We start from the raw sequence: 27529 nt of genomic DNA, 5'->3' as shown, positions 1-27529 counted from the left end.
CACACACACTCACACACACAGACACACCACACACACACACACACACACACCATACACACACACACCACACACACACACACACACACACACACACCACACACACACACACACACACCATACACACACACACACACACACACACACCACACACACACACACACACACCATACACACACACACACCACACACACACACTCACACACACACACACACCACACACACACACACACACACCATACACACACACACCACACACACACACACACACACACACACACACACACACACGTCCTCTAATATCTGTTATTCCCAGTCCTTCAGCCTGGCTGCTGGCCTCGCCCAGTGGGTGGTTCCTGTCGCCACCTGGCGGTGGGACTAAGCCAGTGCACTCACAGCCATTCCCCTTCCCCACCCCCCTCTGCCCCGGCGCCCGCCCTCCACCACCCCCCTGCCCGCTCCCACTCCCAGCTCAGCCCCTCCAGGAGCCTCCGGCCGCTCCGGGAGGCCAGGCGGGAGCCGAGGTGGGAGGCCGGGCCCAGGGCCTCGCAGCCGCCGGGACGTTCCCCAGCCTCGGCCCAGGGCGGAGTGCAGGCGCCCCTCCTCCCGGTGGTCCGCGCCGCCTCACCCTGGGCGCCCGGCTCCGCACCCCCCCGGCAGTGCTGAGTGCCAGGTCCGTGCCAGGCCTTAGGCTCCCCTCCGGGCCCTCACCGCCCTGCCTCCCCCAGTGAGGAACGGAGGCTGGACAGTGGCGGGCACGGGCACAGGCACAGGAACGGGCACGGGAACGGGCACAGGAACGGGCACGGCCACGCGGAGGGGGATGCCCAGCTGGCCCAGGTGAGGGGCGTCCGCTTTGGAGCTTGTGCCGGTTCACACCGCACTCGGTCCTGCCAGGAGTCCTGCCGGGCTTTGGGTGGATCCGTACTCCCGCCGCCGGGGCCCCTGCAGACTCCGCTGGGACACCCCGAGGCTTCTACATGGAGGTTGGGGATTACAGGCAACTCTCTAGTCCCGTCAACTGCCCACAAGTGAAACTCGCCCTGACAGTCCCCACAGATGAAAGAGGGCTGAGGCTCAGCCAGTGCAAAGGGTGGCCGGACCATGAAGCCATGGTGGGACAATTATTATAGCAAAGGCGGTGGCCTTTGGCCGGGTATCCAGAGCGCACGGTGCTCTCCTGGCAGCTTATGTGTGAGTTTGAATTGTTTGAAAACAAAAGGAGCCCTGGCCGTGTGACTCCTCGGCCCTGCACGGAGGGTCTCAGGGTCAGTCCCAGTCCAGTCCGGGTGCGTGTGGAGGGCAACCAGTGATGTGTCTCTTTTCACATCAATGTTTCTCTCTCCCTCCCCTCCCCTCCTCCCTCCCCCTCATTGCCTTCCACGCTCTAAAACTCAACGGAAACACATCCTCAGCTGAGGAAGAAGACAGCCCCGCAGAGCCTGCCAGGTGCTGCACCAGCGCTGCGCTCACGCACCACCGCGGGGAGGGGCCCGGGCGCTGACGGCGGGGAGGAGGCGGCGGCCGGCCCCTCTGCACCTGACCTCTGTGTCTCACAGCACCACAGCACCCACAGCACCCACACCACAGCTCCCACAGCACCCACAGCTCCCACAGCACCCACACCACAGCACCCACACCACAGCACCCACAGCACCCACAGCACCCACAGCTCCCACAGCACCACAGCACCCACAGCACCCACAGCACCACAGCACCCACAGCTCCCACACCACAGCACCCACAGCACCCACAGCACCACAGCTCCCACAGCACCTCAGTACCCACAGCTCCCACAGCACCCACAGCACCCAGAGCACCACAGCACCCACAGCACCACAGCACCCACAGCACCACAGCACCCACAGCACCACAGCACCCACAGCTCCCACAGCTCCCACAGCACCCACAGCTCCCACAGCACCCACAGCACCCACACCACAGCACCCACAGCACCCACAGCACCCACAGCTCCCACACCACAGCACCCACAGCACCCACAGCACCACAGCTCCCACAGCTCCCACACCACAGCTCCCACAGCAGCCACAGCACCCACACCACAGCACCCACAGCAGCCACACCACAGCAGCCACAGCTCCCACAGCACCCACAGCACCCACAGCAGCCACACCACAGCACCCACAGCTCCCACAGCACCCACAGCTCCCACAGCACCCACAGCACCCACAGCTCCCACAGCACCCACAGCACCCACAGCTCCCACAGCTCCCACACCACAGCACCCACAGCACCCACAGCACCCACAGCTCCCACAGCTCCCACACCACAGCACCCACAGCACCCACAGCTCCCACACCACAGCACCCACAGCACCCACAGCACCCACACCACAGCACCCACAGCACCCACAGCACCCACAGCTCCCACAGCACCACAGCACCCACAGCACCACAGCACCCATAGCTCCCACAGCACCTCAGTACCCACAGCTCCCACAGCACCACAGCTCCCACAGCTCCCACAGCACCCAGAGCACCACAGCACCCACAGCACCCACAGCTCCCACAGCACCACAGCACCCACAGCTGTGGCCGCCCATCACTGAGAACCACCCACACTTGCAGGAAATCTGGTCAGTCTCTTCGTCAGCCTCAGCTCAGTGCGGAGCTGGGAGCCGAGGGCACAAAGGCCCCGAAGGTGCTGGGATACCGCTTGCTGGGCCACCCGGAGCTTCCCTTGGCCCACGGTGAGGCCTGAGAATCTGCCTTCTAACATGGTCCCGAGTGACGCTGACGCTGCTGGTCCCGGAACCCCACTTTGAGAACCACTGCCTTACTGAGAGGAACAGTTAAAGAGAGAGCTTCAGGCCCCAGAGAAGGCTCCAGTCCCCCGAGGAGCCTTTCAAACTCCTCCTGCCCCAGCCCACTTCCTGCTAATTGACTCAGCATCGCTGGGAAGTCAGACTGGCATCAGCGTTTTCTAACCCCCCCACCCCACCGAGCGAGTCTAATGCCCAGTGTGGCTGACACCAGGCCCCAAACAGCCAGCCGGGCCTCAGCTTCCCCATTCTGCCTCGGCGGGCCCCGAGGGCCAGGTACCCGCCTCTCCCAGCTGCAGCCGCGGGCCGCCCTGTGCCGGGCCATCTGCAAACCTGGTTATCCGTTTTCCACAGCCCTGCCAGGTCGCTGTCATCACCCCATTTTATGGATGGAGAAACTGAGGCTATGGTTACCAGAGGAGAGGGCCACAGAGCTGGAGTTAAGCCTCATGCTGTCAGCTCCGCCCTCACACGCTCTGCCTCCGTGCACCCTGGGAGTGGCGCCTGTGGGGACGGACCAGGGCGACTGTTTGCTGCATTGCAGGCCCCGGAGCCCGGGCTCCTCTCTCTGAGTGCTCCTCTCTCTGAGTGCTCCTCTCTCTGAGTGCTCCTCTCTCTGGGCGCTCCTCTCTCTAGGTGCTCCTCCCTCTGAGTGCTCCTCTCTCTGAGCGCTCCTCTCTCTGAGTGCTCCCCTCTCTAGGTGCTCCTCCCTCTGAGTGCTCCTCCCTCTGAGTGCTCCCCTCTCTGAGCGCTCCTCTCTCTGAGCGCTCCTCTCTCTGAGCGCTCCTCTCTCTGAGCGCTCCTCTCTCTGAGTGCTCCCCTCTCTGAGCGCTCCTCTCTCTGAGTGCTCCTCCCTCTGAGTGCTCCCCTCTCTGAGCGCTCCTCTCTCTGAGCGCTCCTCTCTCTGAGAGCTCCTCCCTCTGAGTGCTCCTCTCTCTGAGCGCTCCTCTCTCTGAGCGCTCCTCTCTCTGAGCGCTCCTCTCTCTGAGTGCTCCTCTCTCTGAGCGCTCCTCCCTCTGGGTGCTCCCCTCTCTGAGCGCTCCTCTCTCTGAGCGCTCCCCTCTCTGAGCGCTCCTCTCTCTGAGCGCTCCTCTCTCTGAGCGCTCCTCTCTCTGGGTGCTCCTCTCTCTGAGCGCTCCTCCCTCTGAGTGCTCCTCTCTCTGAGCGCTCCTCTCTCTGAGCGCTCCTCTCTCTGAGCGCTCCTCTCTCTGAGTGCTCCTCTCTCTGAGCGCTCCTCCCTCTGGGTGCTCCCCTCTCTGAGCGCTCCTCTCTCTGAGCGCTCCCCTCTCTGAGCGCTCCTCTCTCTGAGCGCTCCTCTCTCTGAGTGCTCCTCTCTCTGAGCGCTCCTCTCTCTGAGCGCTCCTCTCTCTGAGCGCTCCTCTCTCTGAGCGCTCCTCCCTCTGGGTGCTCCCCTCTCTGAGCGCTCCTCTCTCTGAGCGCTCCCCTCTCTGAGCGCTCCTCTCTCTGAGCGCTCCTCTCTCTGAGTGCTCCTCTCTCTGAGAGCTCCTCCCTCTGAGTGCTCCTCTCTCTGAGTGCTCCTCCCTCTGAGTGCTCCTCTCTCTGAGTGCTCCTCTCTCTGAGCGCTCCTCCCTCTGGGTGCTCCCCTCTCTGAGCGCTCCTCTCTCTGAGCGCTCCCCTCTCTGAGCGCTCCTCTCTCTGAGCGCTCCTCTCTCTGAGCGCTCCTCTCTCTGGGTGCTCCTCTCTCTGAGCGCTCCTCCCTCTGAGTGCTCCTCTCTCTGAGCGCTCCTCTCTCTGAGCGCTCCTCTCTCTGAGCGCTCCTCTCTCTGAGTGCTCCTCTCTCTGAGCGCTCCTCCCTCTGGGTGCTCCCCTCTCTGAGCGCTCCTCTCTCTGAGCGCTCCCCTCTCTGAGCGCTCCTCTCTCTGAGCGCTCCTCTCTCTGAGTGCTCCTCTCTCTGAGCGCTCCTCTCTCTGAGCGCTCCTCTCTCTGAGCGCTCCTCTCTCTGAGCGCTCCTCCCTCTGGGTGCTCCCCTCTCTGAGCGCTCCTCTCTCTGAGCGCTCCCCTCTCTGAGCGCTCCTCTCTCTGAGCGCTCCTCTCTCTGAGTGCTCCTCTCTCTGAGAGCTCCTCCCTCTGAGTGCTCCTCTCTCTGAGTGCTCCTCCCTCTGAGTGCTCCTCTCTCTGAGTGCTCCTCCCTCTGAGCGCTCCTCTCTCTGAGCGCTCCTCTCTCTGAGTGCTCCTCTCTCTGAGTGCTCCTCCCTCTGAGTGCTCCTCTCTCTGAGCGCTCCTCTCTCTGAGCGCTCCTCTCTCTGAGCGCTCCTCCCTCTGGGCGCTCCTCTCTCTGGGTGCTCCTCTCTCTGAGAGCTCCTCCCTCTGAGTGCTCCTCTCTCTGAGTGCTCCTCCCTCTGAGTGCTCCTCTCTCTGAGTGCTCCTCCCTCTGAGTGCTCCTCTCTCTGAGTGCTCCTCCCTCTGAGCGCTCCTCTCTCTGAGCGCTCCTCTCTCTGAGAGCTCCTCCCTCTGAGTGCTCCTCCCTCTGAGCGCTCCTCCCTCTGGGTGCTCCTCTCTCTGAGCGCTCCTCTCTCTGAGAGCTCCTCCCTCTGAGTGCTCCTCCCTCTGAGCGCTCCTCCCTCTGGGTGCTCCTCTCTCTGAGTGCTCCTCTCTCTGAGAGCTCCTCTCTCTGAGCGCTCCTCTCTCTGAGAGCTCCTCCCTCTGAGTGCTCCTCTCTCTGAGTGCTCCTCCCTCTGAGCGCTCCTCTCTCTGAGCGCTCCTCTCTCTGAGCGCTCCTCTCTCTGAGAGCTCCTCCCTCTGAGTGCTCCTCTCTCTGAGTGCTCCTCCCTCTGAGCGCTCCTCTCTCTGAGCGCTCCTCTCTCTGAGTGCTCCTCCCTCTGAGTGCTCCTCTCTCTGAGCGCTCCTCTCTCTGAGCGCTCCTCTCTCTGAGCGCTCCTCCCTCTGGGTGCTCCTCTCTCTGGGTGCTCCTCTCTCTGAGAGCTCCTCCCTCTGAGTGCTCCTCTCTCTGAGAGCTCCTCTCTCTGAGCGCTCCTCTCTCTGAGCGCTCCCCTCTCTGAGTGCTCCTCTCTCTGAGCGCTCCTCTCTCTGAGCGCTCCTCTCTCTGAGCGCTCCTCTCTCTGAGTGCTCCTCTCTCTGGGCGCTCCTCTTTCTGAGTGCTCCTCCCTCTGAGTGCTCCCCTCTCTGGGTGCTCCCCTCTCTGGGTGCTCCCCTCTCTGGGTGCTCCTCCCTCTGAGTGCTCCTCTCTCTGAGTGCTCCTCTCTCTGGGTGCTCCCCTCTCTGAGTGCTCCTCTCTCTGAGTGCTCCCCTCTCTGGGCGCTCCTCTTTCTGAGTGCTCCTCCCTCTGAGTGCTCCCCTCTCTGAGTGCTCCCCTCTCTGGGCGCTCCCCTCTCTGAGCGCTCCTCTCTCTGAGCGCTCCTCTCTCTGAGTGCTCCTCTCTCTGAGAGCTCCTCCCTCTGAGTGCTCCTCTCTCTGAGTGCTCCTCCCTCTGAGTGCTCCTCTCTCTGAGTGCTCCTCCCTCTGAGCGCTCCTCTCTCTGAGCGCTCCTCTCTCTGAGTGCTCCTCTCTCTGAGTGCTCCTCCCTCTGAGTGCTCCTCTCTCTGAGCGCTCCTCTCTCTGAGCGCTCCTCTCTCTGAGCGCTCCTCCCTCTGGGTGCTCCTCTCTCTGGGTGCTCCTCTCTCTGAGAGCTCCTCCCTCTGAGTGCTCCTCTCTCTGAGAGCTCCTCTCTCTGAGTGCTCCCCTCTCTGAGTGCTCCTCCCTCTGAGTGCTCCTCTCTCTGAGCGCTCCTCTCTCTGAGCGCTCCTCTCTCTGGGCGCTCCTCTCTCTGAGAGCTCCTCCCTCTGAGTGCTCCTCTCTCTGAGAGCTCCTCTCTCTGAGTGCTCCCCTCTCTGAGCGCTCCCCTCTCTGAGCGCTCCTCCCTCTGGGTGCTCCTCTCTCTGGGTGCTCCTCTCTCTGAGAGCTCCTCCCTCTGAGTGCTCCTCTCTCTGAGTGCTCCTCCCTCTGAGTGCTCCTCTCTCTGAGTGCTCCTCCCTCTGAGTGCTCCTCTCTCTGAGTGCTCCTCCCTCTGAGCGCTCCTCTCTCTGAGTGCTCCTCTCTCTGAGCGCTCCCCTCTCTGAGCGCTCCCCTCTCTGGGCGCTCCCCTCTCTGAGTGCTCCCCTCTCTGAGCGCTCCTCCCTCTGAGTGCTCCTCTCTCTGAGTGCTCCTCCCTCTGAGCGCTCCTCTCTCTGAGCGCTCCTCTCTCTGAGTGCTCCTCTCTCTGAGTGCTCCTCCCTCTGAGTGCTCCTCTCTCTGAGTGCTCCTCCCTCTGAGCGCTCCTCTCTCTGAGTGCTCCTCCCTCTGAGCGCTCCTCTCTCTGAGCGCTCCTCTCTCTGAGTGCTCCTCCCTCTGAGTGCTCCTCTCTCTGAGTGCTCCTCCCTCTGAGTGCTCCTCTCTCTGAGTGCTCCTCCCTCTGAGCGCTCCTCTCTCTGAGCGCTCCTCTCTCTGAGAGCTCCTCCCTCTGAGTGCTCCTCCCTCTGAGCGCTCCTCCCTCTGGGTGCTCCTCTCTCTGAGCGCTCCTCTCTCTGAGAGCTCCTCCCTCTGAGTGCTCCTCCCTCTGAGCGCTCCTCCCTCTGGGTGCTCCTCTCTCTGAGCGCTCCTCTCTCTGAGCGCTCCTCTCTCTGAGAGCTCCTCTCTCTGAGCGCTCCTCTCTCTGAGAGCTCCTCCCTCTGAGTGCTCCTCTCTCTGAGTGCTCCTCCCTCTGAGCGCTCCTCTCTCTGAGCGCTCCTCTCTCTGAGCGCTCCTCTCTCTGAGAGCTCCTCCCTCTGAGTGCTCCTCTCTCTGAGTGCTCCTCCCTCTGAGCGCTCCTCTCTCTGAGCGCTCCTCTCTCTGAGTGCTCCTCCCTCTGAGTGCTCCTCTCTCTGAGCGCTCCTCTCTCTGAGCGCTCCTCTCTCTGAGCGCTCCTCCCTCTGGGTGCTCCTCTCTCTGGGTGCTCCTCTCTCTGAGAGCTCCTCCCTCTGAGTGCTCCTCTCTCTGAGAGCTCCTCTCTCTGAGCGCTCCTCTCTCTGAGCGCTCCCCTCTCTGAGTGCTCCTCTCTCTGAGCGCTCCTCTCTCTGAGCGCTCCTCTCTCTGAGCGCTCCTCTCTCTGAGTGCTCCTCTCTCTGGGCGCTCCTCTTTCTGAGTGCTCCTCCCTCTGAGTGCTCCCCTCTCTGGGTGCTCCCCTCTCTGGGTGCTCCCCTCTCTGGGTGCTCCTCCCTCTGAGTGCTCCTCTCTCTGAGTGCTCCTCTCTCTGGGTGCTCCCCTCTCTGAGTGCTCCTCTCTCTGAGTGCTCCCCTCTCTGGGCGCTCCTCTTTCTGAGTGCTCCTCCCTCTGAGTGCTCCCCTCTCTGAGTGCTCCCCTCTCTGGGCGCTCCCCTCTCTGGGCGCTCCTCTCTCTGAGCGCTCCTCTCTCTGAGTGCTCCTCTCTCTGAGAGCTCCTCCCTCTGAGTGCTCCTCTCTCTGAGTGCTCCTCCCTCTGAGTGCTCCTCTCTCTGAGTGCTCCTCCCTCTGAGCGCTCCTCTCTCTGAGCGCTCCTCTCTCTGAGTGCTCCTCTCTCTGAGTGCTCCTCCCTCTGAGTGCTCCTCTCTCTGAGCGCTCCTCTCTCTGAGCGCTCCTCTCTCTGAGCGCTCCTCCCTCTGGGTGCTCCTCTCTCTGGGTGCTCCTCTCTCTGAGAGCTCCTCCCTCTGAGTGCTCCTCTCTCTGAGAGCTCCTCTCTCTGAGTGCTCCCCTCTCTGAGTGCTCCTCCGTCTGAGTGCTCCTCTCTCTGAGCGCTCCTCTCTCTGAGCGCTCCTCTCTCTGGGCGCTCCTCTCTCTGAGAGCTCCTCCCTCTGAGTGCTCCTCTCTCTGAGAGCTCCTCTCTCTGAGTGCTCCCCTCTCTGAGCGCTCCCCTCTCTGAGCGCTCCTCCCTCTGGGTGCTCCTCTCTCTGGGTGCTCCTCTCTCTGAGAGCTCCTCCCTCTGAGTGCTCCTCTCTCTGAGTGCTCCTCCCTCTGAGTGCTCCTCTCTCTGAGTGCTCCTCCCTCTGAGTGCTCCTCTCTCTGAGTGCTCCTCCCTCTGAGCGCTCCTCTCTCTGAGTGCTCCTCTCTCTGAGCGCTCCCCTCTCTGAGCGCTCCCCTCTCTGGGCGCTCCCCTCTCTGAGTGCTCCCCTCTCTGAGCGCTCCTCCCTCTGAGTGCTCCTCTCTCTGAGTGCTCCTCCCTCTGAGCGCTCCTCTCTCTGAGCGCTCCTCTCTCTGAGTGCTCCTCTCTCTGAGTGCTCCTCCCTCTGAGTGCTCCTCTCTCTGAGTGCTCCTCCCTCTGAGCGCTCCTCTCTCTGAGCGCTCCTCTCTCTGAGAGCTCCTCCCTCTGAGTGCTCCTCTCTCTGAGTGCTCCTCCCTCTGAGTGCTCCTCTCTCTGAGTGCTCCTCCCTCTGAGCGCTCCTCTCTCTGAGCGCTCCTCTCTCTGAGTGCTCCTCTCTCTGAGTGCTCCTCCCTCTGAGTGCTCCTCTCTCTGAGCGCTCCTCTCTCTGAGCGCTCCTCTCTCTGAGCGCTCCTCCCTCTGGGCGCTCCTCTCTCTGGGTGCTCCTCTCTCTGAGAGCTCCTCCCTCTGAGTGCTCCTCTCTCTGAGAGCTCCTCTCTCTGAGCGCTCCTCTCTCTGAGTGCTCCCCTCTCTGAGTGCTCCTCTCTCTGAGCGCTCCTCTCTCTGAGTGCTCCTCTCTCTGAGCGCTCCTCTCTCTGAGTGCTCCTCTCTCTGGGCGCTCCTCTTTCTGAGTGCTCCTCCCTCTGAGTGCTCCCCTCTCTGGGTGCTCCCCTCTCTGGGTGCTCCCCCCTCTGGGTGCTCCTCCCTCTGAGTGCTCCTCTCTCTGAGTGCTCCTCTCTCTGGGTGCTCCCCTCTCTGGGTGCTCCTCTCTCTGAGTGCTCCCCTCTCTGGGCGCTCCTCTTTCTGAGTGCTCCTCCCTCTGAGTGCTCCCCTCTCTGGGTGCTCCCCTCTCTGGGTGCTCCTCCCTCTGAGTGCTCCTCTCTCTGAGTGCTCCTCTCTCTGAGTGCTCCTCTCTCTGAGCGCTCCTCTCTCTGAGTGCCGCCAGCAGCCGGTTATGTGACCATTCCAAACACCCCACACTGCCAGGTGCTGTGCCTGCAGCCCTGCGTCCAGCACCAATCCCAGCACCAATCCCAGCACCAATCCCAGCACCAATCCCAGCACAGGCTCCTCCCAGAGCCCTCCCTGCCCCTTCCTAAGCCAGACCCTCCAGGGACCCGGAAGTCTCCCTGCTCTGGACGGGAAATCAACCCTGACATAAACGTCAGCCTCAAACCTCACCCAACCCGACTCCAACCATAACCAAGCTGCTGAAGTGCTTACTAAGCCTCACGCGGACTCACGGCCTCCCTCAGGCCCGGCCTCCAGAGCCGCCCCGATGCCCTCCCTGACCCTGACCACACACACCCGCCGCAGGGCTGGCACCCCCTGGGGTTAGATGGCAGGCGGAGGCCAGAGCCAGCGGAGCCTTGACCGTCCACCCGCACGTTTAACCTGGAGCCGTGGGCAGTGTGGAGGCAGTGGATGCTCCGGAGCAAAGGTGTCCACCGAGGCAGGAGCCTTTTAGAAAGATTACTTGTGGCAAATCTGGGTCCGGTGGACCGAGGAAGCCGAGAGAGACAAGCCTGAGCCTTCTGCTCAGTCCCCATCTCTAAGCCCCTGAGTATAAGACACACGGGGGTTGGGGCAAAGCTGTGACAGCGGGCAGATCCGATTCAAGCAGCATTAGGACCTGGTGACACTGAGCAAGTCAGCTCACCTCCCCAAATCTCCGCTTCTCCTCCTGCAAACTGGAGGCAACCTCGACCCCATCTCACTGGACGCTTGTGACCTCAGAAAATGGCCCCAACCCCGTGCCGAGCTGTGCCGGGATGCCGGGAGGCAGAGTGGGTGGGAGCTCTGGAAGGAGCACGGAGGAGCAGGGGTGATGCCCAAGGCCCGCCGGGTCCCACCGGCCATCTCCTCCGGCCGCCACAGCCCTCCCGCCACCTGGGTGCCACCATCAAACCCGTTCATAGATGTCACTCAGGGACGGCCAGCCACCAAGTGGCAGTCCGGGGTGGCCGTGCCGGAGATGACAGACCTTTGCATACATCTGGCTATTTCCAGCCTCCAAGCCCTTACCTCCCTGTTCTTTTCCCAGGTAGCACCCCGTCTCTTCCCCTCCAGACCCCCCCACCCCACCCCCGCCTTTTCTGGCCTATGGAATTGCCACTCATCTTTCGATGATGAGAGAGTCCCTGATCAGCTGCCTCCTACACACCCCACACTGGGGATGGAGCCTAAGCCCTGACCGGAAATAGAACCCTGACCTCCTGGTTCATAGACTGATGCTCAACCACTGTGCCACGCCAGCTGGGCCCATTTCTCATTGGATTGTCTGTTTTCCTTCTGTTAAGTTGTGCGAGTTCCTTATATATTTTGGATATTAACCCTTTATCAGATATATCATTGCAAAATATGTTCTCCCATACAGTGGGCTCCTTTTTTTTTTAAATTAATTAATTAATTAATTAATTATAAATATATTTTATTGATTTTTTTACAGAGAGGAAGGGAGAGGGATAGAGAGCTAGAAACATCGATGAGAGAGAAACATCGACCAGCTGCCTCCTACACACCTCCTACTGGGGATGTGCCAGCAACCAATGTATAATACATGCCCTTTACCAGAATCGAACCTGGGACCTTTCAGTCCGCAGACCGACGCTCTATCCACTGAGCTAAACCAGTTTCGGCTCCCTTTTTGTTTTGTTGATGGTTTCTTTCGCTGTGAAGAAGCTTTTTATTTTTATGTAGTCCCATTTGTTTATTTTCTCTTTAGTTTCCTTCACCCTAGGGCAGTGGTCAGCAAACTCATTAGTCAACAGAGCCAAATTTCAAACAATGATTGAAATTTCTCTTGAGAGCCAAATTTTATGGTTTCATGTCTTTCAAATTTTTTATCCATTTTGGATTTATTCTTGTGTATAACGTAAGTTGGTGGTCCAGTTTCTTTTTTATTTTTTTGCATGTACCTGTCTAACAACATTTATTTAAGAGACTGTCATGACTCGATTGTATGCTCTTGCCTCCTTTGTCAAATATTAACTGAGCATAATGGCTTGGGTTAGTTCCTAGGGTTTCTGTGCTATTCCATTTATCTATATGCCTGATCTTGTACCAATGCCAGACTGTTTTGAGTACAATGGCTTTGTAGTAGTTGATATCTGTATTGTGATTCCTCCAACTTTGTTCTTCTTTCTCAAGATTACTGTGGCTATTCAGGATCTTTTCTGGTTCCATATAAATCTTTTGGAGTGTTTGTTCTAGGTCTGTGAAATATGCCATTGGAAGTTTAATAGGGATTGCATTGAATCTATAGTATGGACATTTTAATGATATTGATTCTACCAATCCATGAACATGGTATATTCTTCCACTTATTTATATCTTTCTCTATCTCTTTTTTCAACAACCTGCAGTTTTCTTAGCACACGTCTTTTACCTCCTTGGTTAAGTTTATTCCTAAGTATCTTAACTTTTTTTGTTGCAATGGTAAATGGAATTGAGTTTTTCTTTCTAAGAGTTCATTATTGGTCTATAAAAATGCCATAGATTTCTGGGTGTTAATTTGGTATCCAGCTACATTGCTGAATTCATGTAGTAAATCTAGTAGTTTTTTTATGGAGTCTTTAGGGGTTTTTATGTACAATATCATGTAATCTGCAAATAGTGAGAGTTTTACTTCCTCCTTTACAATTTGGATGCTTTTTATTTCTTCTTATCTGATTGCTATGGCTGGGATGTCAGGTGCTATGTTGAACAAGAGTGGTGAAAGAGGGCATCCCTGTCTTATCCTGTTCTTAGGGAAATGGTTTTAGTTTTTGCTCATTGATATGATGTTGGCTGTAGGCTTGTCACATATGGCTTTTTATTATGTTGAGATATGCTTCCTCTATCCCCACTTTGCTGAGAGGTTTTATCAAATAAGGGTGCTGGCCTGGCCTCGGTGGCTCAGTGGTTGAGCAATGCTATGATCCAGGGGTCAGGTTTGGTTCTGGTTGCAGACTCGAACAAAGGCTGCCGCACAATGATTCCCTCTCATCATTGACATTTCTCTCTCTCTATCTCCCTCTCCCTTCCTCTCTAAAATCAATAAAGTTATATATACTTTAAAGGTGTTGGATTTCGCTGAATGCTTTTCCTGCATCAATTAATATGATCATGCGATTTTTGTCTTGCAATATGTTTATGCGATGTAAATTGATTTGTGAATATTGTACCAGCCTTGCATCCCTGGAATAAATCCCACTTGATCATGGTGTATGACCTTATTAATATATTGCGGGATCCAATTTGCTAAAGTTCTGTTGAGGATTTTAGCATCTATGTTTATCAGGGATATTGGCCTGTAGTTCTGTTTCTTTGTAGTGTCTTTATCTGGTTTTGGGATTAGGATAATGCTGGCCTCCTAGAAAGAGCTTGGAAGTGTTCCTTCCTCTTGGATTTTTTGGAATAGTCTGAGGAGTTAGTTCTTCTTTGAATATTTGGTAAAACTCCCCCGTGAAGCCATCCGGACCAGGACTTTTGTTTGCTGGAAGCCTTTTCATCATTGCTTCCATTTCAGTAATTATCAGTAGCTATTGGCCTGTTCAGGTTTTCTGATTCTTCCTGATTGAGTGTTGGAAGGTTGTATTTTTCTAGGAATGTGTCCAGAAAATTTCGCCCAGGCGGTCCAGTTTGTTGGAATAAAGTCCTTCATAGTCTTTTGGTCCCAATCCTTTGTATTTCCGTGAGGTCAGGCATGTTTCTCTATGAAGTATGTACATACACCTACTTCTGTCACTCCCTATGCATTACATACCAGTAAGTCCTAGCTCTTAGTTGTTTATGAAAAATAAAGATACAGGGTTTGAGTTAATAGTTTCTTCCCACACCCCTTTGACCACGGACACATTACAGATCTGTAACTCCGCGGTGACGGCATCCTCGGGCTGTTGGGGTTCTGAGAAGGACTAGGGGTTCAGCCTCCTTCCCGTTAGCCGGGACCCGCTGGGGCAGGGTCGCTGCGGGAGCAGCCCATGTGCTGGGGGAGGGCCTTCCTCAGCGCCGCCGGGCGGAGCGGATTAGCGCGGCGGCTCAGAGCGCGGAGCAGCCGGCGGGTGCGGGCGGCGGAGAGTGCGGGGTGCAGGGTGCAGAGGGTGCGGGCGGCGGGGGCGATGCCGCTGCGGGACGAAGCCCTCCGGGAGGTGTGGGCCTCGGACAGGTGCGGGTCCCCTGCTGTCCGGCCCCGGCCCAGAGGGAGGGGCGGGGAGGGAGGGGAAGGGAGGAGCCGCCTGACTCCCCCCCCCCCCAGCGGCCAGGAGAGCGGGAGCCCCGAGGTGCGGCGGCGCCCCCCGCAGGTACGTCCCCGCTGGGCGGGAGGCAGAGGGGGAGGGGGTCTGAGAGGGAGACGGGGTGGGGGTACTTCCCTGGAGGGCACTGGAGGACAGGGGCCGGGGCAGGGGTGTCCGGGGGTCGGGTGGGGCATTGGGGTGTCCGGGGGGCGGGCTGGGGGCATTGGGGTGTCCGGGGTTCGGGCTGGGGGCATTGGGGTGTCCGGGGGTCGGGCTGGGGCATTGGGGTGTCCGGGGGTCGGGCTGGGGGCATTGGGGTGTCCCGGTGTCCGGGGGGGCATTGGGGTGTCTGGGGGTCGGGCCGGGGCATTGGGGTGTCCGGGGGCGGGCTGGGGCATTGGGGGGCAGTCCTTGCCCACCCCCAGGAGGGGCTGCCGTTCCCTCCGGATGGATAATCCGGGCTATTTCTGGCGGCCCCGGGGATTAGAGGGTGACAGCCCCCCTCTTCCTCCTGACCCCCCTCCAGCGACCCGCCCGGGGCCCGAAGCTGAAGGAGAGGCCGGCGGCCCCCGAGCCCCCCGCGCCCCGGAGGCCGGGCGGCGGGCGGGGGGCCGAGCCCGGGGGCCGGCAGGGTGAGCGGGGAGGGGGCGGGGGGTGGAGGGAGGATGAGGGTGGAGGGGGGAAGGGGGAGAAACACACACGCACACACCCGCACATCCCGAGCCAGTGCCCCTCGGAGGAGGGGGGGCGCCGTCGGGGAAGCTGTAGGTCCGGCCGCCTGACCGCGTCTCGCTCAGCCGCGCGGAGGCGGAGGCCGCCCCCCCAGCCCGACTTCGCCAAGTTCCTGCGGGACCCCGAGGCCCGGCGCGACCCCCGCGACGCCTTCCTGGTGGCCCGAGCGCGCGGGGCGGGTGAGAGGCGGGGGGGGGGAGCGGGGAGAGGGGAGAAGGAGGAGGCGGGGGGGGAGGGGGGAGAGGGGGGCAAAGGGGAGAAGGAGGGGAAGAGATGGAGGGGGAGGGGTGGGGGCGGGAGGGAGCCGCGGGCAGAGACGCAGGAAACTGGGAAAACAGCCTCCACTCCTCTGCGTCGGCCTTGGAGCGGAGAAGACTTTTCTCTCTTGTTCTCCCCCTTTTCGGGCGGGGAAACTGAGGCACAGAGAGGAGCGGGTGCCTTAGACTCCAGCGGGGCCGGTGCTGCCGGGGGAGGGAGGCCCCAGCACAGGACCGCCGCCTGCACCCCGCCCGCAGCCCCCTCTCGGGGCCTCATCGCCCGGTTCTCTGAGGAGCTGCTGGAGCCCCCTCCCCGGCCGGTCCCAGGGGGAGGCCCCTCCACAATCCGGAGGGCCGCCCCATTATGCGGAGTTTCTACCCACAGAGGAGGAGGAGGGCCATGACGATGAGGAGGAGGAGGAGGAGGGGAAAGAGCGAGGCCCCCTGCCCCCCAGGAAGCCCCCGAAGGAGGAGAAGGCTCCGGCGGACCCGGGGGCCAGGAGGGTGCCCAGCACAGGTGCGGCCCCCTGCCCGCATCCCCCCGCCCTGCCCCCACCCCACCCCCCCAGGCCTGAGGCCTGCAGCCACCCAGGGGGGCCCCTGCCCTGCTCTCTCCCCAAGAAGGCGCTCAGGGACAGAGCCCCCCGCCCCCCCCACCTCTGCCCAGGGCACTGGAGCGGGGGAGGGCCGGGAAGGGGCTTTCCTTGTGACTTCCATTTAATTCTTTGTAAAACCCAATTAAATTATTGTTATAATTGTTATAAAAGCACCAAAGTGGTTACAATACAAGTCAATCAACAGAAATGCGTGGTGGCTCCGGGCCGAATCTACACGCCCCTGAGCTGGGGTTAGAGGGCAGCACGGTCCTCCGGGACCGCCTCACCCGCCCTTCATTTCCAGGGGCCCCGGGCAGCCCCGTGCGCCCACCGAAGGCCCTGCGGGCGAAGAAGAAGGTGCCGGCGGGCGGAGGGACCCGGCCGAGGAGGACCAGGAGGAAAGGTGGGCCGGGTCCGGAGGGGGGCTGGGGCCTGGCGGGGTGTGACCCTCCCGTGCACACACAGGGGCTGGGGCCGGCGGCACGGACCCCCTGGAGCCCGGGGCGAGCGCGGCGGGGGCGCGGAAGGCCCCGGAGGCCCTGTTCCTGGTGGCGGACGAAGGCCCGGCCGGGACTGCTCTGAAGAGAGGTGGGTGGCGGCGGCTCTGGGGCCAAGTCCCGGACAGGCAAGCCTGGGGGGGCGGGGCCGGCACAGCGGGTTCTGGAGTCAGAAACTTGGGGCAGGGCATCGTGACCTCAATTTTTTTTTTTTTTTTTTTTTTTGTGACCTCAATTTTTAAAAAAATGTATTCTATTAATTTTTTACAGAGAGGGAGGGAAAGGGATAGAGTGTTAGAAACATCGATGAGAGAGAAACATCCATTAGCTGCCTCCTGCACACCTCCCACTGGGGATGTGCCGGAAACCCGGGACCCTTCAGTCCACAGGCCGACGCTCTACCACTGAGCCGAACCGGCTTCGGTGGAAGGCCTACTCTTGCACGAATTTTCGTGCATCGGCCCCTCGTAGTAAGATAACGGAAATCTGGGTAACACTCTGTGAGTGTGGGAAGGCCCAGTGAGACAGATGACAGTGCTCCGCCAGGGTAAGAGGCTGGTGCCGCTCTGTTCCAGATGCTCCCAAAGGCCCGGAGGAGGAGCGGAAGGAGGAAGAGGGGGAGGAGGGAGACGCGGCAGTTGTGTCGACCAAGAACAGCAACCAGAAGGGCAAAGCGAAAGGAAAAGGCAAAAAGGTGGGTCCCGGAGGGAAGGCGCTCAGGGCCTGAGGAGCAGGGGCAGGCCCGGCTGTGGGATGAGTGTGGGCCTTGCGGCTGGGGCCGCGGCGTCCCCGGGGGTCAGCTTCGGGCTCCCCCTCTGGTGCCGGGACATGTGGGCAGAGGGCACCAGACGTGTGAGAGCAGAAGAGGCAGTGTGGGGTCACCAGGTTGGGGCTGGGCACCTGGGGCCTTGTGTCCTCTGGTCTCTAGGCTCCCTCCCCCCCCCCCGCCCCGCCCCCAGAGCGCCCACAGGCAGACACACATTTCCTGGCCGGGGCAGTGGCAGCGGGCACAGTGTGCACAGGACAGCCTGAGAGCCAGCCGTGGGAGGTGCTGAAATATCCCCACCTGACCCCTCCGGGCCCTCCAAGCAGGACCTCCCAAGCTTCCAGCAACTGACCAGGTCTGGGGCTCCAGCCCCCTCCCCCAGGCCTCCCAGTCCATTCTGACTGGGAATCCCCCCGGCAGACAGGTCCTTAAGGGTTTGCATGTCCTCTCACAGACTCAGGCACCAGCATGCACACACTAAAGAGAGCAGGACGGAAAGGTCCCGCTGGACAGAGAAAGTGACGGATATTAAGGTCAGCATGCCAGATATTAAGGTCAGCATGCCAGCAGGCCCCGGCTCCTTGCTGTGTGGTCTGTCCATTCGCTGTTTATTAATCCTCACCTTAGGATATTCTTCCATTCATACTTTAGGAAGAGTAGGAGAGGGGGTGGGAGGGGGAGAGAAACATCAATGTGAGAGAGACACATGGGTTGGTTGCCTCCTGTACTTGCCCCAAGTTGGATGCGGATCAAACCTGCAATCCAGGTACCTGCCTTTGACCTGGAATCAAACCCAAGCCCCTCGGTGCAGGGCCGGCTTGGTGAGGTGGTGAGGCTGGTTCACATCAGCCCGGCCCCCCGGATCCTGGTGTGTGAACTGAAGGCGGTTTATTCTGTCCGGGAGGAGCCGAACTGGCGGCCGCGCAGCCTGCAGTGCAGGAGGCCTGGGGGTTCTCAGCGATGGAAACATTTCCATCAGCTCTGGCTTTCTCCGGGTCGCATTCCGAACATACCCTGTGTTTCACAAGTGTCTAATGGAGCACCCTAGAATGCAGGGGAGGCTCCTGCCCGCAGGCCACGGGCCGCCTGGCACACTGCAAACCTGCCCTCAGCAAAAGTGCCCAACCGCAGCACTCAGCTCAGAGCGGGCTCCGGCACCCTCCCTGCCGGTCCCTTCTCTCCTCCCGGAGGGAGGGGGTGAGGGCTAGAGTCTCCGCTCCCCGTTTATGAGGACCTGAGGGCAGAGGGCACCAGTTTGTGAGAACAGAGGGGCAGTGCAACCCAGCTGTGCCTGTTTTCTGTGCTTCTCTCTTCACTGCATTGACCATGTGTTACTGTGTAACAAACCGCCCTAAAGATCAGTGTCTTAAAAACAAACACTCCTCTTCTCCACTTCTTCCTGGAGGCAGAGTCTGGGAACAGCCGAGCCGGGTAGTTCGGGCTCAGGGGCCTCCGTTGCTGTCAGGGCGGCACTGAAAGCTCGGCTGGAGAGGCAAGACCCGCTCTGCAGGGCCCCCTGTCCTGGCTGCTGGCCGGAGCCTCCCCAGGGCTGCTGGGGGTTCTATGACGCAGAGGCAACTTCCCCAGAACCCACTACAGTGTGTGTGTGTGTGTGTGTGTGTGTGTGTGTGTGTGCAGGGCTACCCCGGGGTCAGAGCCAGGCAGGGACCGTGGGGGCCGCCTCGGAGTTGGCCAGGACACTGAGCGTTTACCATGTGCTCCTGAGCACAGTGGTGGCGGGCACTTCCTCTGTGTTGTGCGCTTAGAACAGCGATTTTCAACCCTTTTCCTCTCTTGGAACAAAAACTAATTACCAAAATTCTGCGGCACACCAAAAAAATGCACTTTTTACTGATCTGACCAAAAATGTTAGATATAATTTTGATGAATTCATACCAGACATTGTTGTGCTGGCTGTTGTCATTTTTTTTTTTTTTTAATTTTATTGATTTCAGAGAGGAAGGGAGAGAGAAACATCAATGATGAGAGGAAATCACTGATTGGCTGCCTCCTGCCTCCTGCACGTTGGAGCGAGCCCACAACCCAGGCCTGTGCCCTTGACAGGAATCGAACCTGGGACCCTTCAGTCCGCAAGCCGATGCTCTATCCACTGAGCCAAACCAGCCAGGGCTGTTGTCATTTTTTTACCTGATAGTGTAAGGGAAAGAGGTCAGTGCCCCTGACGAAGCAGCCAGGTACCGTGTGCTTTAAAGATCCCTGCGGCTCACGGTTGGAAATCGCTGGCTTAGAACACAGCAATGGGAACCTGCAGCCTGACAGCGGGTCTGCGCGGGGAAGGCCTCGCCACAGGCTCTGGGCCTGACAGGGACCTGGCAGGTCAATCCCAGCTCCACCTCTGCTGGCTGAGCCGAGCAGGCTCCTCCTCTCCCCGCCCTCAGCGGCCCCCTGGGGACAGGACAGCAGCTGCCTCCGGCGGTGATAACGGATTAAATGAGTGCGGGTTTGAGAAGTGCTGAGAACTGAACCCAACACGTTGGCAGACTTTATATGAGTGTTTGCTAAACATGCATTAAGCAGGGGCTCACCCAGCCTGCCTGCTTCTTCCATGGAAAACGGGGCGAGGGCACTCAGCACACCTCACCCGGTGCTGGGTCCGGATGGGGTCTGGGCTCTGAGTCCAGCTTCAGGGAACAGCGGGGAGCGCCAGCCTCCCGGCCCCCGGCCTCGGCTCCAGCGCCCGGTCCTCTCCCCACAGAAAGCGGTGAGTGGCCTGCTGCCCCGCCCGGCCGGCCCTCTGAGGGCGGGGGCGGTCTGGGCTGACGCCCCCTGCGCCCCCAGAAGGAGGAGCGGGCCGCGTCCCCGCCCGTGGAGGTGGGCGAGCCGCGGGAGTTCGTGCTGCGGCCGGCCCCGCAGGGCAGGACCGTGCGCTGCCGGCTGACGCGGGACAAGAGGGGCGTGGACCGCGGCCTGTACCCCTCCTACTTCCTGCACCTGGACGCCGAGAGGAAGGTGGGTCCGGGAGTGGTGGAGAGGGAGGCGAGGTGCCAGGACCGGGTGGAGGAGGGTCTGGGCCACGATGTGGGGCGGGGTGCAGGCTTCTCCCTGCGCCCCCCCACCCTCTCTCACCGCCCCCACAGGTGTTCCTCTTGGCTGGCAGGAAGCGGAAACGGAGCAAGACGGCCAACTACCTCATGTCCAGCGACCCCACCAATCTGTCCCGAGGAGGGGAGAATTTTGTGGGGAAGCTGAGGTGGGCTGGGCCTCAGGGCAGCAAGCGGCCATGCGGCCTTCCCTGACCCCTGAGCCCTCCCCCCAGTGCCCACCTCAGCGGCCAGGGCCTCTCCTGCCCTGTGCAGACCGCGTGGGGCTCTGGTTAGATGGCTGGGGGGAGGGAGGGGAGACTAGTTCTAACAGCCCCCGGGCGGTGCCCCCTGCTCAGGGCCGCACAGGCAGAGGCGGGTGCAGGGTCAGGCTTGTGTTCATGCTGAGTTCCCGGCAGCTGGCAGAATAGCTTGCAGCAGGTATTTACTAAGTGGGTGAATGGACAAGTGGGTGGCACCTCCCCTGTGCTGTCTCCCCTCTATCTCACCTAATCCTCCCACAAATCGGAGTGGAGGGGGCTGGACCCCTGAGTCAAGCCGTATTTCTCTTATTTATGTATGTATTTAACAAACACTTATATACGGAAGTAAGTTCCGGATATTAATCCATTGAATCCTCTTACCTATCATTTTGCTATTTAAAAAAATATATATTTTATTGATTTTTTACAGAGAGAAAGGGAGAGGGACAGAGAGTTAGAAACATCGATGAGAGAGAGATGAGAGAGAAACACCGATCAGCTGCCTCCTACACACCCCACTGTGGATGTGCCTGCAACCAAGGTACATACCCTTGACCAGAATCACACCTGGGACCCTTCAGTCTGCAGGCCGACACTCTCTATCCACTGAGCCAAACTGATTAGGGCCCATTTTGCTATTCTTATACCCATTTTGCAGATGGGGAAGCTGAGGCTCAGATCAATTAAGTAACATGCCAAAGGTCACACAGCTAGTAAGAAATGGAACTGAGATTTGAATGCTGCCCAGTCCCCTAGATCCACCTTTTATTTTTTTTTTAATATATATAAAATTTATTTTTTACAGAGAGGAAGGGAGATAGATAGAGAGCTAGAAACATTTATGAGAGACATCGACCAGCTGCCTCCTGCACACCCCCTACCGGGGATGTGCCTGCAACCAATGTACATGCCCTTGACCGGAATCGAACCCGGGACCCTTCAGTCCGCAGACCAACGCTCTATCCACTGGGCCAAACCGGTTTCAGCTAGATCCATCTTATTAAGACTTCATGCTGGAAGGCTGGGGCAGGGACATGACTTGCTCGTCCTAAACGCCTCCACGTTAGTGATCTGGTAGCTCTCCGCGCTGCTTGGCTGGAGGGTCGCGGCGTGGACCCCCTGAGCCCCGCCCCGGCTCCGCCCTGCTTGCAGGTCCAACCTCCTGGGGAACCGCTTCACCGTCTTTGACAACGGGCAGAACCCGCACCGCGGCGGGGGCGCCGACGTGGGGAGCCTCCGGCATGAGCTGGCGGCTGTGATTTATGTGAGTCTGCACCTGTCCCTCCCGCCGCCCCGGCAGGCCCCGCCCCTCCGGCAGGCCCCGCCCCCGCAGGGCCGGCCTAAGGCGCTCCTCCCTCCCAGGAAACCAACGTGCTGGGCTTCCGAGGTCCGCGGCGCATGACGGTCATCATTCCGGGCATGAATTCGGACAACGAGAGGGTCCCCATCCGGCCCCGAAACGTGAGCCCTGCACCTCCCTGCCCCTCTCCCTGAAGGTCCCACTCGCTCTGGGACTCGCTACTGGGGAGCTGGGGCGGGGCGTAGCGGGGAGTCAGCTCGCCCAGCACCCCACCTCTGGAGCACACTTCACCCTCCAGTGCAAGTTTATTCCGGCAACTCGGGGAATGAACTCGAGGTTTCTGTCGTTGAATTCACTGAAACGAACACATGCTCTGTGTGTGCTTTAAGTTTACACCAAATCAGCCATTCACATGTTCATTCGATGCACACACACTGAGTGCCAGGTATCGAGGCACCCAGAAGACATCAGTGGACAAAGCGCAGATCTGCCCTCATGCAGCTGGCATTGGAGGGGAGCGAGGCTGCAGATGATAACTGTGAGAAATAAGTAGATAATGTGGTACGTTAGGAAATGGTAAGGGCAGGGGAGAGTCGAATGGCGTTAGAGAAGTGAGAAATGGGGAGTCGTCCACTATTAAGTACAGTGGTCAGAGTGGGCCTCGGGGAGAGGAGAGTTTGAGCAGAGTCTGGGAGGAGGAGAGGGAGCAGCCCCAGGCTCTGAAGGAAGACCCTCCTGCCCAGGGAAGAGCAGGTGCAGGCCCGCAGGCAGGGCGGGGCCGGTGGGTCTGAGGAGCCGCAGGTGGCCGGAGGGAGATAGGTGAGAGGTGGAGTGGGGGGCAGACACAGCCTGTCTGACTGGTTTTCCTATGAGAGGAACAGGAAGCCAGGGAAGGGTTTTGAGCGGAGGAGTGGCGTTAAAATATATTTTAAAATATATTTTAACTTATATTTTAAAGTGTGTAGGGTAAGATGGAGAGATGCCTACAGGAAGGTGGCCTCCGTTGGGCACTCTCGCCCTGCTCCTTAGCTCTGTGGGTCAGTGGGATTGAAGATGCAGGGTGAGCCCTCGCTGGTTTGCCTCAGTGGATAGAGGGATGGCATTGCGGCATGGAGGGTCCCGGGTTCGATTCTAGCCAGGGGCATATGCCCAGGTTTCAGACTGGATCCCCAGTAGGGGGTGTGCAGGAAGCAGCCAATCAATGATTCTCATCATTGATGTTTCTCTCTCTCTCTCTCCCTTCCTCTCTGAGATCAATTAAAAAATATTTTTTTAAAAATATATTTTATTGATTTTTTACAGAGAGGAAGGGAGAGAGACAGAGAGCTAGAAACGTCCATGAGAGAGAAACATCGACCAGCTGCCTCTTGCACACCCCCTCCTGGGGATGTGCCCGCAACCAACGTACATGCCCCTCACCGGAATCGAACCCGGGACCTTTCAGTCCGCAGACCGACGCTCTACCACTGAGCCAAACCGGTTTCGGCCAATTAAAAAAATATTTTTGATAAACAATGCAGGATGACTGGCATGCCCCATACTCACAGTGGTGCCACTTCACTCATTTACACGGAAAAAAACAATATCCCTGTCGGCTGGTCACACATCTCTCCTGGAGTCACAAGCGATCCGGCCAGCAGCCCGGGGGCACCGGCCACGGGAGGGCCTGGTCTAGAGGCCCCTGTGGGCCCACGGGTGCTCCCTCCACGCCCAGAGTGAGCACACACCCTCCAGGGCAGTGTCTCCGCACACCTGGCTCAGGGAGAGCCGGCCAGAGCTGCTGTGGGTCTCTCTCCACACCTCAGGTCATTCATTACACAACCATTTGTTAAAACCGGCACCGAGATCCAAAGTCAACACAACAGTTACTGTCAAAACGGTCTCTGATCTTCGCTGAACATTTGCTCTGGTCTAGGAGCTGATTTAAATAGCTCCTCATGCACTGCTAACTGATTAATCCTCACAACGGAGGGAGACTGAGGCACGGAGCTATGACTCAGATACTGTGCCTGCCTTAGAGTGTCTCACTCTGTCCGTTACACGCAGTGGGAAAAAAGAGCGAGGTGTTGTGGAAGCTCAGAGCTAAAACGTCTACATCAGACGTGGGGTCAGGAAGGCTTCTTGGAGAATGTATTTTAAAACATTTTTTAAAAATTGATTTGGAGACAGAGGAGAGAGACAGACACATTAATGTGAGTGGCATGTCAGCCAGCGGCCTCCTGCAAGCTCTTCACTGGGGACTGAGCTCCAGACCCCGCCACGCCCTCAGTGCCAGGGACGCCGCCCCACCAACGGGGCCCACAGGCCAGGAGGACACCATCTTGAGCAGACTCACTCCAAGCCATGAACGTGACAGGTGCCAAGGAAACTCAGTCAAGAAATATCTCAAGAGCACCCATACCGAGGCCACGCCTCCCTTCCCGAAACTCTCCTCCAGGGCGTTTTTTTGTGGCCGCTGTGTATCTCCCCACGCGCACTGTGCGCTCCGTGGAGGTCCCGGGATGTCTGGTCATCCTTGTAATCAGGTGCCAGCATGAAGGGCCCTGGGATACCGATGGCACAGAGCACCTCCTGTGTGCCAGACGCTACTTTCCTTTTTTTTTTTTTCTTTTTAATATATTTTATTGATTTTTCACAGAGAGGAAGAGAGAGGGATAGAGAGTTAGAAACGTCCATGAGAGAGAATCATCCACCAGCTGCCTCTTGCACACCCCCTACCGGGACCGCAGGCCGACGCTCTATCCACTGAGCCAAACCAGTGCCGGCTTTCTTCCTTTTTTTAATGTTTTTAAAAAATATCTTTATTGATTTCAGAGAGGAAGTGAGAAGGAGAAAGAAACATCAATGAGAGAGATTCATTGATTGGTTGCCTGCTGCACGCCCCACACTGGGGATCGAGCCCAAACCCAGGCACGTGCCCTGACTGGGAATCAAACAGTGACCTCCTGGTTCATAGGTCAACGCTCAACCATTAAGCCACACCAGCTGGACTGCTTTCCATTTCCCACCCTCCACGTTGGCGCCCCACAGCAAAGCCCCATTCCTACAGGGGCACACCCTGCCCACGGGGGCACCGGAAGCCAAGCATGCGCTCAAGGATACCCCAATGGGTGCTGATTTCCAGGCTGTGCAAGGGCACACAGGTCCCCAGGCCCCTTCCCGTCAGCCCTGAGATTCCCAGCCCTAACCGTCCTCTCCCAATACCTCCGGCCCAGGCCAGCGATGGGCTGCTGGTGCGCTGGCAGAACAAGACTCTGGAGAGCCTCATTGAGCTGCACAACAAGCCCCCGATCTGGAACGAAGCCACAGGCTCCTACACCCTCAACTTCCAAGGCAGAGTCACGCAGGCCTCGGTGAAGAACTTCCAGATTGTGCACGCCGATGACCGTGAGTACGAGGGCCTAGGCCAGGCTGTACCCGCCGCCCCCGGGCCCGGCCCCGGCTCAGGCCTCTGCCCACCGTCTCTCTCTCCCTGGAGCCAGGGCATCTGGGAGCTGGCCGTTTTCTCCAGGGGCACTAACACTGCGCCCTCAGGAGCTCCGGGGATCCCAGCAGGTGCTTGGGCCCTCGTTCTAGCACTTACCAGAGGCGGGGCAGACGCCGGGATATCCGGGTCAGACTGTGTCAGAGGGAGAGCTAAGCGGCTGGAGTTTGAAAGCCCCTGGCAGCCCAGCCCAGGGCAGAGGGTGCTGGCCCAGAGCGGCGGCCCTCACCCGGCTCCTCAGAGCCCACGTCACGGACACGTGCACTGGCTTTCCTGGGAGGCAGGCACTGTTCTCGGGGCTTTAGAGATGGAATCCTTAGATCTTCTCAACAACCCTGTGAGAAAGGTGCTCGGTATTGCTGTCCCTGCTTGGCAGATGAGGAAACCGAGGAACAGAGAGGTTAACTTGCCCAAGATCTACAGCTCCTACCAGGTCACCTGGCATTGGAACCCCTTTAGGCCTCTAGGGTAGGGACTCTTTTAAAAATATATATATATATTTTTTATTGATTTTTTACAGAGAGGAAGGGAGAGAGATAGTTAGAAACATCGATCAGCTGCCTCCTGCACACCCCCTACTGGGGATGTGCCCACCACCAAGGTACATGCCCTTGACCAGAATCGAACCTGGTACCCTTCAGTCTGCAGGCTGATGCTCTATCCACTGAGCCACACCAGTTTCGGCAGGGTAGGGACTCTTAATCAAGCCTTTCTGAGCGCCTACTCTGCTGTCTTCTCTCAAAGGAGGGGAAAGGCTTTCCTTGGAGATTTAGGGCCACAAGATGCACCCACAACACAAATTAAGTCAGAGTCCCTCTCACAAGCGTGGGGCAAGCACGCACTCGGTTCAGGAAGTTGGGGATGTTAAGGTGCCTCTTAGGGGACTGGAGCTCCCAGTGCCCACTCCATCCTAGAGATGAGCTGGCGCCCAGTGTCACCTGTCCCGGGCCTTGGACACTGCTCTCCAGATCACATTTCTGGTGGAGCCTAGTCTGGTGAGGTTGGGGGTATTTTTAGTAACTTCCTGTCCCTATGGATGCTGGGGGAGGTGTGGGGGGCTGAGAGAGGCCACTGGGCGAAGAGGGAACCAGGGGGTTAGTCAAGGAGTGAGCCTGGTGCTCTGAGATGGGACTGGGGTGGGTTGGGGGGGAGGAAGGGAGGAAAATGGGGTCAGAATACGCAGAAAGTTGGCCAGGGAGGAATCTAGGTTTGGGGAAGTCTGACAGGTTCCTGCATAGCCCCGGGCGGCAGGAGATAAGGCAGAGTCCGTCCCCAGGGGCTGACAGCCCGAGGCATGGAAAGCTGCAGGTGGGGCAGGTGGGGTGAGATAAGGCGGTGAGTCCTGAGGTCCCTGCGGGAGGGAACTTCCCGCTGTGGAGGGCGTCGGGACCGTCAGCCGCGCCCTCGCCGTCCGCAGCGGACTACATCGTGCTGCAGTTCGGCCGCGTGGCGGAGGACGCCTTCACCCTGGACTACCGCTACCCGCTGTGCGCCCTGCAGGCCTTCGCCATCGCCCTCTCCAGCTTCGACGGGAAGCTGGCCTGCGAGTGACCCAGCGGCCCCCCAAGTCCCAGAGCCGCCGCCGGGCCGGAAAGGACTGGGGGGGGGGGCTTCGGGGTCCCCTCACCAAAGGCCCCGCTGCTCCTTTGCCGGGAGCGGACCCCATCTCCAGGTGACCTCCCTCCTCTCCGCCGGCTCCGGCCCAGCGGGGGAGGCGCGCAGACGGCGGCCGAGGCAGATGAGGAACATCTGGAGCCGGAGCCGCACATCTGGTCGCAGGGCTAGCCGGACCGCCACACACTAACACACTCACACTCACACTCACTCACACTCACACAGACACACACAGATACTCATACAGACACACACACACTCACACAGACACACACAGACACACTCACACTCATTCACACTCACACACACTCACAGACACACACACTCACACGGACACACTCACACACATACACACACTCACACACACTCACACAGACACACTCACACACACACACACTCACACAGACACACTCACACACACACACTCACACACACGCACACCCCGCCCGCCCGCGCCCCGTCACCACTTCCTGTCCGGGGTCGGGAGCCAGTGCGGCTCTGCCCTCGGGGACCGCGCTGGGGCGGGGGACCGGGAGGGGACGGGGACGGGGACGTGGTGGGGAGACGGGACGTACCGCCCCAATAAAGCTGTCCCCGGCCTGAGCGGTGGTGCTGCGGGAGGAGGGCGGGGCGGGGGTCCGCGGGGCGGGGGCCTCCCTCCGCGCCTCCCGCCGGCCCGGCGCCGTCCTACCGAAGCTCGGAGCCCGCCGCGGCCAGACGCCCCCCGCGGCCCGGGAGCCGGGGAGAGGGAGGAAGCGGGAAAGGGAGACATTGGAGAAACGAGCTCTCGGGGAGAACCAGACAAACCGGGTCCGGGCGGGGCGGGGCGGCGCGGGGGGAGGGATCCCACCTCGTGACGCGGCACCCGGACCCCGACCCCGACGGGCGCTCGCTCCC

The 27529-nt window shown here is 59.5% G+C and overlaps 1 protein-coding gene across 1 annotated transcript; it reads left to right on the top strand.

Moving 5' to 3' along the window:
• Positions 1-13965: 13965 nt before the first annotated feature.
• TULP1 (TUB like protein 1) lies at positions 13966-26862 on the top strand (the record flags this gene model as incomplete). Its single annotated transcript, XM_084890211.1, has 13 exons — positions 13966-14012; positions 14103-14148; positions 14609-14714; positions 14880-14993; positions 15972-16070; positions 16133-16255; positions 16740-16858; positions 19730-19900; positions 20029-20141; positions 21387-21498; positions 21597-21695; positions 24750-24921; positions 26436-26862. 13 exons carry the CDS (start codon positions 13966-13968, stop codon positions 26567-26569), a joined length of 1455 nt encoding a protein of 484 aa, XP_084746337.1. The 3' UTR covers positions 26570-26862.
• Positions 26863-27529: the final 667 nt, after the last annotated feature.

This window comes from Pipistrellus hanaki, assembly GCF_964339955.1.
Source record: "Pipistrellus hanaki genome assembly, chromosome: 7".
NCBI classification, from domain to species: Eukaryota; Metazoa; Chordata; class Mammalia; order Chiroptera; family Vespertilionidae; genus Pipistrellus; species Pipistrellus hanaki.
Note: the sequence above shows the minus strand (reverse complement) of the source record. Positions and strands in the feature narration are given on the sequence as shown.